At 33.4% G+C, this 12,127-nt stretch overlaps 1 protein-coding gene across 4 annotated transcripts; it reads left to right on the forward strand.

Annotated features, from left to right (window-relative positions):
- The first annotated feature begins 2,940 nt into the window (after positions 1 to 2,940).
- Positions 2,941 to 11,759, forward strand: LOC133796058 (coatomer subunit beta'-2-like). 4 transcript variants are annotated; one of them, XR_009875407.1, is made up of 26 exons: positions 2,941 to 3,100; positions 3,526 to 3,546; positions 3,664 to 3,725; positions 3,837 to 3,891; positions 4,086 to 4,122; positions 4,230 to 4,555; positions 4,656 to 4,787; positions 4,881 to 5,029; positions 5,542 to 5,610; positions 5,883 to 6,033; positions 6,153 to 6,218; positions 6,642 to 6,830; positions 7,165 to 7,305; positions 7,418 to 7,492; positions 7,607 to 7,783; positions 7,891 to 7,982; positions 8,071 to 8,187; positions 8,564 to 8,678; positions 8,817 to 8,888; positions 8,992 to 9,188; positions 9,279 to 9,372; positions 9,488 to 9,594; positions 9,762 to 9,891; positions 10,247 to 10,447; positions 10,983 to 11,048; positions 11,352 to 11,759. XR_009875407.1 is itself a non-coding variant. In XM_062233537.1 (26 exons), the coding sequence occupies exons 1-25, from the start codon at positions 3,098 to 3,100 to the stop codon at positions 11,000 to 11,002; spliced, it is 2,757 nt and encodes a 918-aa protein (XP_062089521.1). In that variant the 5' UTR covers positions 2,941 to 3,097; the 3' UTR covers positions 11,003 to 11,048; positions 11,352 to 11,759. The 4 variants fall into 4 exon arrangements, 1 of the variants encoding a protein (XP_062089521.1); XM_062233537.1 differs by having other exon boundaries at positions 10,247 to 10,406; XR_009875408.1 differs by having other exon boundaries at positions 2,942 to 3,100; positions 10,253 to 10,481.
- The last annotated feature ends 368 nt before the right edge of the window (positions 11,760 to 12,127 follow it).

Here is a 12,127-nt window from a genome sequence, read left to right on the forward strand (position 1 = left end):
TGTTGAGTTCTTGCCAGCCCTTAGAAGAAGAAGAAGAATGAGAAGAAAATATGGAGGCGATAGGAAGAAGGCGGATACATTTTTAGGGTATATTAATTTTTTTTTTTAGTTTTTTTTTTTTAATTTTAGGTTAAAAATTGGTGTAAAAAATTTAAAGAAAAACAAAATAGGTTACGATAGATTAGGTTTTTAAATTGAAGATTAAATTTTTAATTAATTTTAAAAAATTGTTTTTAAAATGTTTTAAAAAAATAAGAATGATTAGGCCAATCAAATACTGACACGTGGCCACCACGTAGGTGTTTGATCAAACTTAACGACTAGAGACCAACGTCCGCACCAAAAGTGTAACGATAGGTATTTTTGCCGCCAAAAATTTTGCTTAAGCATTTAGTGCAAGAAAACAAACTACATAGGTATTAATGCTACAAATTTCCCTAAAAATAAATATGTACATGATAAATATTGATAATCTCGTGATAGTTCAGTTATTAATATTAAAAAAATATAGGTAATAATTTTTTTTAATGAAAAATTAATTAATTTAATTTGTAAAACTATTAAATATTTTTTAAAATGTCAAGAATTTTTTTTTTTCAATGTCATGTCAAAAATTAAGTGGTCTAATTTTTTTAAGATTTATTCAACGGATCACAGGATACTGACTATCGCAATTTGTGACAGTTAGAATCCCGTGATCCGTAGGGGGAAAGACCGGGTAAAAAGTTGTACAATCCCACACCGCTTGGGGAAGATCAAGTGTGATGATTCTAAGACTGTGTAGGTATAAGACTACACAGTTGAAGATGTCTTAAATGGATTGATGGGTACTACCTATATCAACAAGATGCATCTTCTTTTCAGTAGCCCATCACTTGAGAACTCCAAAGTTAAGCGTGTTTGACCTGGAGCAATCTTATGATGGGTGACATCCTGGGAAGTTTTCCCAGGAAGCATGCGAGTGAGGACAAAGCAAGCTAGAAAGACTCGTGTTGGTTTGATTATATATTATATGTTTAATATGATATAATTATAATACGTGAAGTTTAAGTTTAATTAAATTTTATTTAAGTTATAAAACATATGATTTTATTATTTTTAAATAATTATCATTGTAAAATATCTTATTTTAATTTGTTTATTTATTTAAGTTTATCTAAGTTTAAGTCATGTTTACAATCTACAGTTAAATGTAAGAATATCATGTTAAAGTTAACGAAAAAATTTAAACAAACAGTTAAAACCAATAATTTCCGTTATCTAAACATTTTTTATATAAAAGAGATATTTACAATTTCAATTTTATTATTCTTATACATAAATGAGGCTTTATCAGGATCTCAACCTCACAAATATTCATTTACCTGTGAAGGATTAGGCAGGGATAGGGACATAATAGGTACTCTCTGCCCCAGTTGTATCCATATCGATGTTCCATATTGATACAACTTTTGTTGGTGCTAAAGAGTATCAACTAAGTTATGTTATTACGTGCATCATACTTCAATGATTAAAAAAAATATGCTTCCGTCCTTTATTTTTACATTTTATAATACTTAGGTCCCAAAATTTTATATTTTATCAATCCCTAATCTTTCCAAATTATAGGACGCCAATGAATTCTAGATCTAGAATAGAAGGAAATGAAGAAAGTGAGGGAGGAGAGAGATGGAAAAAAGTAAATAAAATTCTTTTTACTGGTCAAATTATTAAAGCACTCCAATAAAGATGTAAAACTTCTCCAATAGTGAGCTAAAAGTTGTGTCTAATTTGACATTTGCTAAAGGTTTATCCAAATTTGGATGGTGATATATTTTAATCCAAATTTGGATCACCGATAAATATTTACTTTTTTGACATTACTTATTATTTTATTATAATTTTTGATATTTTATTTATTATTGATGTTCACTGTTCATTTTTTGGTATCTTATTTATTATTAGCATTAAATTTAGATTTGTTTACATCATTTTTACATCTGTGTGCATTGGAGCACAATTGAAAAAATTGAGTCAAATATATTATTTATTAACTTTTTGTGCTAAATTTAACACTATCTTTCCATCTTCCATTGGAGGTGGTTTTACAACTACCAAATTGTGTCATCTTATTCAAAAGAGATGTGTGACATGCTGAGAAATATACATATAATGTTTTCACACCCCCTAAACTATTGTCATTGTAGAGTTATGTCCCTTAAATTATTATTGCATTATAGAGTTGTGTCCTTCGAAATATACCACTATCAAATCGTGCTTCCAAATTTTGGACAACAAATCTATTTCTGGTAGTTGTATTAGTTCAGGAAGAATTTTTAGCAATAAAAAAAATTTGACATACATGACTTGGTAGTGGTAATAGTTTGAGAAGTAAAAATTTTATTTATTATTTTAAAAAAATTATAAATTAGTCTAATTATAATATACACATAGTATTAACGTAAAAATTGTCCCAACAATTCCAAAAATACTATGTCAACTGCTAATCACATAGGACACAATTTAATAAAAGTTCCACAACTCATTATGGTGCATAATTTAGGGAAAAAAATTAACATAGCAAAATATTTGAGAACACAATAATAATTTGAGAATACTATTGATTTTTTCCAATTCATTTAATGGGAATGAATCACTTTATAAAAAAAGATTAAAAAAAAGCGTTAAATTGGAAAACACTTTTGTATTGTTGACATTTTTCATACACGACATGTCGTTTTTCTAATCTAAAGTTTTATGTCGTTTAACTTGGAAAACACGTCAACCGAACCCCACTGTACTACTGCCTAGTCGAAGAGCTACAACTCCAACCACTAAACGACCGTCCGTCGATCGCACACTTCAATTTTTTTTTACTAATAATCAATCATCCGATCCAGGGATAATTTCGTAAAACCACTACCTTAACGGCAAAGCTACAACACTACTACATCTCGTATTTACAGGGAGAAAGCTCTGCCTCTCTAAAAAAGCCTCCTTTCTTCTTCTTCTTCGTTTCCACTTCCCCCGAAGGCGTTCTCGTTCTCAGAGTTTGAATCACCTCGATCGCTAGGGTTTCGTGGACATCTTCTCTCCCAAGCTTCAATAGTCCGCGAAAATGGTGAGTCGAAGATCTATGTAGTCCCCCAAACGTAATTACGTCTTACTACGTCTTAGATCTGGTCGGAATTTGCTTTGATTTGATTCGAATTTTTACAATCTTTGATCAATTTCGTTAGATTTTAGAGTGGTAGTTGGAATTGTTTGTGTTCTGTTTGGTTGTCGGGAAAGTTAGTGTTTCGGAGCTCTCCATTCTGTTTCTCGGCAACCAAAAGATCCGTCCATTGGGCACATTTCGATGGGATCTGATGTGTTCCGGACTGATTTGAAGTTCGTAAGAATATTTAGATTTTAAACCGTCGTTGTGATTTTACCGGGAAACAAACATGTTATTGTAAGAATTTGAATTAATTGGGATTTCTTCTTTTTTATTTTTATTTGACTATGGTACTGACTGTTTAACTTTGTCTTTTGGACGTCTACCAGCCTCTCAGACTCGAAATTAAGGTACGTTGTTCGTTTCTTTTATCCTCGTTTCTCCATGTTTAATAGATCTCGAACCTTCGAAGATTATGATTGCATTTGAAATGTTGAGTGATCGTCTTTTGTCTTCTGTTCGCTCAGAGGAAACTTGCTCAGAGATCAGAAAGAGTGAAGTCTGTGGATCTGCACCCGACAGAACCATGGTAATGATGTTTAAGATCAGTGGCTTTACACAACAGATTTAATGTTTCTGATGAGGGCTTGGAGAATTTATTTATTTTGCTAAAATGGATTAATTGTGATTGCCATTGCAGGATTTTGGCGAGTTTGTATTCAGGAACTGTGTGCATCTGGAATTACCAATCACAGGTATATGGTAGTAATGATGATCTTTAATTTATAGTATATTGTTATTTGTAATGTGATTATATTTACTTTAGTTTAATGAAACTGTTAAACCGTGATGAGTTTGCTTTGAATTAGATTATATATATATATATATATATATTGTCAATGTGGCTAGCATCTAGAAGCTAACTCAAATCTACTTGGTACTGCTGCAGACCATGGCTAAATCTTTTGAGGTCACTGAGTTACCTGGTACTTTTCCTTACTGCTACTTTTTCAGCTTTTTTATGTGCATGGTGACTTCTTCTGTGACTTTTCACTGGAATTTCCTGATACAATATGCTTTCATATGTTTGCAGTTAGGTCAGCCAAATTTATCGCACGCAGGCAATGGGTTGTTGCTGGAGCTGATGACATGTATATTCGTGTGTACAATTACAATACAATGGATAAGGTTAAAGTATTTGAGGCACATACAGACTACATTAGGTGTGTGGCTGTTCATCCTACACTTCCATATGTGCTGTCATCGTCTGATGATATGCTCATTAAGCTCTGGGATTGGGAAAAGGGTTGGATTTGTACTCAGATTTTTGAAGGACATTCCCATTATGTAATGCAAGTTACTTTTAACCCAAAAGACACCAACACCTTTGCAAGTGCTTCGCTTGATCGCACCATTAAGGTATACTTGCAATTTTATGATGGTAATTTGGAAGCTACCTATAATATTTGATTTTGTATGATGATGCTAATTATGTGCTCTGGTTATGTGCTGTTGTCAGATTTGGAATCTGGGCTCACCAGACCCAAATTTTACTTTGGACGCTCATCAAAAGGGTGTGAATTGTGTTGATTACTTTACAGGTGGTGATAAGCCTTATCTAATCACGGGTTCTGATGATCACACTGCCAAGGTCTTCCTTAATTTGTCCCTTTTCTTCATATTTTGTGGTTATACATTTGTCAAATGATTTGGAAAGCATTCACACACTATTTTGTGTAAGCAGGTTTGGGATTATCAAACAAAAAGTTGTGTTCAGACCCTAGAGGGCCACACACACAATGTTTCTGCTGTATGTTTCCATCCCGATCTTCCGATAATAATAACAGGATCTGAGGATGGAACAGTTCGTATTTGGCACTCAACCACCTATAGGTAGCATTTATTTTGTAGCTTTTTTTTTTTTTTTTCCTTTCTAAATTTGAGATTGCATTGCTATTTAACAGATTGCACTGGGCTCATATCTAAATGGTTTAGTTTGAATTCAAAATTCAAGTTCTCACATTATTTACAATTTTGTAGAATTAATATTTAGTGCTTTTTATAAGTCGATGATAAGCTTTATATAATAACTTATTTATGTCTTTCATCTAGATGAACATGTTTAGTTTAGTAGTAAATTAGTAATTCCAATTTAATTTAATGTTTAAAACTTATGAAAATGATTAGTACTTAAAACAAGTCAACAATTACATAATGGATTGAATAAGCAAAAAATTGATTAGATGATTCACACTTTCAAACTTTATTTGTGGGTAATATATTGTTTCCCCCCCTTGTACATTATAAATTGTGTATATCCTTTTCAAATTGAGGGTATTTGTGCCTTTAATCTTCACTTGACTGTCAAATTCGATATCCTAAAATCTATTTTTATTGAATCACAGGCTTGAGAACACATTAAATTATGGCCTCGAGAGAGTTTGGGCTATTGGATACATGAAAGGTTCACGCCGGTGAGTTTTGAAGTCTATTGGTTTTTGTTTCCCTCATTTATTTTTCATTTGTGTTTCTCCTTTTAGTAAGTAGCATGGCAATGTAGTGTCTCATGATGATCAATGATCTGAAACGATCCCCTTGTGTGTTAGAACTTTTTTTATTTGTTCAACCGCATTAGCTGTTTAGCATCCTTTATTCAGGCATCGGGATAGATAAATATCTGTTGTGGTTGTGACATATCTGCTGAAGGTATATTTAATAACTTTCCTTTCTCGTTTTTCTTCAACAGGGTTGTGATTGGTTATGATGAAGGGACTATTATGGTAAAACTTGGCCGTGAAGTGCCTGTTGCTAGTATGGACAACAGTGGAAAAATTATCTGGGCTAAGCATAATGAAATTCAGACTGTGAACATTAGGAGTGTGGGAGCAGATTTTGAGGTTTGGACTCATTTAAATAGTCTTTATCTCTGCTGCATTAAACTAAATGTACAATTGAGTTGGTTGGGCCCATTAGTTGACATTTTACATTTTGAGTTTTTGGCTGTTTTGCTTACTAGGTTACTGATGGAGAGAGATTGCCTTTGGCTGTTAAGGAGTTGGGTACCTGTGATCTTTACCCACAGGTTAGTTGAATAATTGAACTTTTATGCTACTGCACAGATGAGCAAGTTACATTTTTAAGGATATTCTAGATTTATCTTTCATTTGATGATTATTTTATCTACAACTAATTTTGTCAAAATAACTAGAGATAAATTTTTTCAATCCCATTTTAGATGTTTAACTAAACTATAAGTATGAATAAATAAATATATATTATAGCCTGATCAGTAATTTTAGGAATAGGCATAATTCAAGGTGTCTCTTGGCAATATTTGAGAGATAATTGTTTTTTTTCCCTCTTTAATTGCAGTATTCAAGTTGAGAGTTTTTTCCTTTGTTTGCAAATGAAATATTAAGATATAAATCATACTGTAGATTTATTTTTCTCTCTCTTGCATATGGGTATTATTTGGCATCTTACTGCAATTGTATAATTCTGTCAGAGTCTAAAACACAATCCAAATGGGAGGTTTGTAGTTGTATGTGGAGATGGTGAGTACATTATATTTACTGCTTTGGCATGGAGAAATCGATCTTTTGGTTCAGCTTTGGAGTTTGTGTGGTCCACTGATGGAGAATATGCTGTCAGAGAGAGTACTTCAAAGATTAAGCTTTTTAGTAAAACCTTCCAGGTTTGTTTGCTAATCTTGTTTCTTGAACGTTATTATTTGTCAGCATTAAAAGAAAGTGTGGAAACGTAAATTTACTCTTGTTTTGGAGAACGTCTTCTTTTAAATAATTATCCTAATCTGTAATATTAGAGAGCACATTTTGTAAGAGCACTTTTTTTCCCCTTACATTAGTTATCTTTTTTCTTCTATTTTTTTTTTCCTGACATATATCTGTACTTGCGTCTTGGGTCTTGTTTATGAGCTTTATGTGACTCATCTTATTGTCATATAGTGACTGCTAAAATTTCTTTATTGGATCATAAGGATTCATTTTAATGGACTTGGTACGTTTCAGGAAAAGAAGAGTATTCGACCAACCTTTTCAGCTGAGCGCATTTATGGTGGAAATTTATTGGCAATGTGCTCAAATGATTTTATTTGTTTTTATGATTGGTCTGAATGCAGGATGATTCGGCGAATTGATGTCAATGTGAAAGTGAGCATTTTATATATATATATATATATGTGTGTGTGTATATTTATATGTAACATCTGTTTACTTTTTAATTTTTTTAATATTATTTCTATTTCTACTTTTGAACTTTTAGAACCTCTATTGGGCTGATAGTGGTGATTTGGTAGCTATTGCAAGTGATACATCGTTCTACATCCTGAAGTACAATGTAAGAAGAATAAGATAGTTAATATTTTAATTAGCTTTAAATCTTTTTGTTAGTTTGCCATCAGTGTTATGTATATTTGCATGTGTGATTTGGTCCAATGTTCTTTTTTGGCAGCGTGATGTGGTTTCTTCTTATTTGGATAGTGGAAGACCTGTAGATGAACAAGGTGTTGAAGATGCCTTTGAGCTTCTTCATGAAATGAATGAACGTGTTAGGACTGGTCTATGGGTTGGGGATTGTTTCATTTACAACAACTCCTCCTGGAGACTCAATTACTGTGTTGGTGGTGAGGTATTGCAACATCTATCCTTTGTCTTGAAAATTTCTTAAAGGGCAGTTTGTTCATATAGAATCCATGAATGTTGATTGCTGAATGTATTGTGGTTCTATGATTTCAGGTAACCACCATGTTTCATTTGGATCGGCCTATGTACTTGTTAGGTTATCTTGCTAGCCAAAGCAGGGTTTATCTCATCGACAAAGAGTTCAAGTAAGCACAGTTCTGCTTAGTTCTTAAAAGTTGTGATAATTGTCTTTGTTGCTTTGTGATTTATTATTCTTCTTCCTTTTCTGTGCAGTGTAATGGGGTACACGTTACTCCTCAGTTTAATTGAGTACAAAACTCTTGTAATGCGGGGAGACTTTGAAAGGGCCAATCAACTCTTGCCTTCGATTCCCAAAGAGCACCATAATAGGTATATCAGAACCTTTTGCCTGTGATATTCTTTTTAAGCACTTGAATCTTTTAGAATTTGTTTTTAATCTTGTGTAGTGGTAGGGCTTTATTTTCCAGTCTTTTCAAATCTGTTTCCAATACTTCTGTTTGTATGATACAAGGTTCATAAAATTTATATGTTTTCATTCTATGCGGCTTTGAAGTTGACGTTTTATTTATATATATATATATATATATATATATTCAACCCTTGGAGATTTCTCCCAAAGCAAAAATGTATATATTTTTTAAATTGAACTCCTAGCTTAACCCTAATCTATTTGAGGACCAGGAAACTATAGCAATTGCTGCAAATCATTATTGAATACTAACCATGAAAATTTTCTTGATTGTAGTGTGGCACATTTCTTGGAATCGCGAGGTATGGTAGAAGAAGCACTTGAAGTGGCAACTGACCCTGATTACAGATTTGACTTAGCCATACAGCTTAGTAGACTTGATATTGCAAAGGTAAATCCCTGTGTTTACGTTAGCAAGGAGATTTAACTAGCATCATGGATATTGTTTACTAAAATGTATAGATGATTTTTTGCTGCTTTCTGCCTTGTATTTATTTTAAATAATTTCCTTCTCAATGCTCTTTTGCAGGAAATTGCCTCTGAAGTTCAAAGCGAGTCTAAATGGAAGCAATTAGGAGAGCTAGCAATGTCTACTGGGAAGGTATAGACCGTCCTATTGAGTATCTCTGGCTTGTATTCAGTGCTAGTCATTTTTTCTTCCCTTTTTCAATTTCTCTTTCTTATTCTGAGCTGTGTTATTACAGTTAGAGATGGCTGAAGAGTGTTTGAAGCATGCTGTGGACTTAAGTGGTTTGCTACTGCTCTATTCTTCTTTAGGAGATGCTGAAGGGATATCAGAACTTGCAGTTCTTGCCAAAGAGCAAGGAAAGAATAACGTTGCATTCCTTTGTTTATTCATGTTGGGTCGTTTGGAAGAATGCCTTGAGTTGTTGGTGGAAAGGTAACTCCAGTGTATGCTAGAAATATGAAAACATAATTCACGTGATTATGGGTATTGATGTTTTTATCCTTTTTGTTTATGTTTTCACAGTAAGCGGATACCTGAGGCTGCTTTAATGGCTCGATCTTATCTTCCAAGTAAGGTGTCAGAAATTGTAGCTATTTGGAGAAAAGATCTAAACAAGGTAACGTTTTATGCTCACCTTTGTTGTTTTTACACTTTACATGACCACCTTTGTTGTGTTTACAATTTACATGACGGTGTTTATCATGTGCAACTTCGTAACACAATTCCTACAGGTTAATCCTAAAGCTGCCGAGTCGTTGGCTGATCCGGAAGAGTATCCTAATCTGTTTGAGGATTGGCAAGTTGCTCTTTCTGTTGAGTCTAAAGCTGCAGAGACGAGGTAGCTTAGCGTTGCAACTATTATTTTGTTTGTGCCTGCTAATGTGTACGAGTGTTTTAATTTAAGTTTTTCTTACCCTTTGTTCAGTTTAGCTTGTACCTCACTAATATATCCTTGAATGTTCACATTGCAACATTTAATAATTTTCCTTTTTGATTGTTTTGTAGGGGTGTTTACCCTGCTGCAGAGGAATATTTACACCATGCTGACAAGTCACACATGACCCTTGTTGAGGCCTTTAGGAACTTGCAAGTTGATGAAGAGGAACTTCTTGAAAATGGAGATGCAAGTTACGAGGTACATTTAGGGTGCAAATTCCATATTAGTTGATCTATTTATTTATTCTGCAGCAACTTTCTTTTGACTGGTTAAAGACATCGTTGACAATTCCCCTGCCCTTATATTTGGATTATGGTATGGTATTGATTATTTTGTAGATGATTAGTACATTCAATTCAATTAACTTAATCTTCCTCAATCTGCTTGCTTTATATAAAATGGTTAAGATCTCTTAATTCTTACGTACCAACTTTTGCATGTGTTTGTTTTGAGCTGATTTCTTCATTATTGGATTGTTTAAATATTTTTGAAACTGGAATTTTTATTGAACACATTTTTTATTTTATTTATTTCTAACTTTGATCTGTTATAGTTCAAGGTTACTGAGCAGAATGGTGAACAGATTGTTGAGGAACATATAGTTGAGGAACAGAATGGAGAAGATGGGAGTCAAGAGGAGGCTGTGGTGGTGGATGCTGATTCTACAGATGGTGCAGTACTCGTTAATGGTAACGAGGCTGACGAAGAGTGGGGTACGAATAATGAAGGAATCCCGTCAGCCTAAAAGGAATTGGTTGGGCCAGTGTGAAAATCCAATTTTGTCTCTGGTGATTAATTGTTCTAAAGTGCCATTTCTAACTCCCATGCTCTTCCAGTATTCTCTGGTGTAACCTTTTCCACAACTACCAAAATGAACTAAATCTCTTAAACAGACATATATTTTTGTTTGTATACATACACATATATATAAATATAAACTATAAATGCTGACCCTATTAGGATGCTTCACTGATTGACTATGCTTTGATTGCATGAGCTGTTAGTTTTTGGCATGTACTTGCATATTTTGCTTGATTTGATAGCCAACTGTTTTTTCATTTCTTTTTTCTATGTTATATGTCTTATGTATGTATGTATATATATATATATATATATTATTAAGTGCTTCAACATCTTTTCATTTGTTTTGGCTTATTGCTTGCTAAAGCTAGGTCATACGTCTGTGTTTCCTATTTATTGGTTTGAGAATCGTTGAGAGATGTCTGTTTACAGCCAGTTTAGTAAGTTTTCTCATACTAATTTAGTTCTTGCTTTGTTTACTGTTGCAGTGCTGACACCAACCCACTAGGTTGCTGTGAAGATTTTCGGTCCAGCCATATGGATCCCTTACTTAGGTGAGACATTTATTCTCTAACACATGTATGAGCGTGATATATCATGTAGAAGATACCCTTGCACATATGAAAATGTTTTAAGCCATGACAGAATAGGTGTTGGTAGTGTATGGACGTAAAAACTATCTGGTAGAGAGTTCTGTGATTGGAATTTTAAGGGAACAAAAGTTGTGAATACTGCTGTCATGTCATGGGATCTTGTGATGCAACTTTATCTCATTTATTCCCCTTTTTGAGGGTGTTTTATATCATCCACTCACTTAACATTTTGATGCAATATAAGTGGTGATTGGTTGACGACAGGTCTCCTGGAAAGGGCTGAAGAAGAGGTGATTTTACGGACCGTATGTCTCTGTTACCAAGTGGTGTGGCTTTTGTAGCAAGTTGCAAATTTATGACGGGCACAATATGAATAGTTTTCATAGCGTCAGTTAGTTTGCTTTTCGGATCGCTTTTTTAGCATATTCTTTGAGGCCTTTCTTTCCCCTCCTAAAAGTTTTCTTGTGCCATTGTGAATGTAGAAAAGAATTGATCTAGCATAATTACCCAGTTAAAGGCTTATTTTCCGATTCTTCGAAAATTTTCACCATTTTGCTTTTCCCACAAGTTGTGTTTGTGGGGTTTTTTTTTCTTCTTTTTTATATCGACTCTGGGATGTAAACATCTGATTATAAAAATATATGTTTCTCAATAACATGCCGATTGCTGCTTTGTGGTGTGTTCTGTATACTTGCATTTCGCACCAAATGAGCTTTTCGTTTGTGTGCGACAATGGTATATCATATCGCATCAAATGTAACCAAGATTTATGGCTGAAACTATGTTAATGGCCTTATACTTGATTTTAAGCTTCAATGTTCTCTCTTAACCTCCTTTTTGTCTCAACTTTCTTAGACATTGTGTAGTTATTGGGGGAATCTAATTCTTTGATTATAAAAGAACTTTGAAGAATAGGATTCAGGTTAAGCTAGACTTTACCATTTTCTCCTTTTCTTTCCACCTTATGGTCTTTTTTTTTTTCCACGATAATTTCCTGGAAAGTTTTTGTTATAATACTTTCTAAGAAGTTTTCTATGAGA

The sequence above is a fragment of the Humulus lupulus genome, chromosome 8 (assembly GCF_963169125.1).
Source record: "Humulus lupulus chromosome 8, drHumLupu1.1, whole genome shotgun sequence".
NCBI classification, from domain to species: Eukaryota; Viridiplantae; Streptophyta; class Magnoliopsida; order Rosales; family Cannabaceae; genus Humulus; species Humulus lupulus.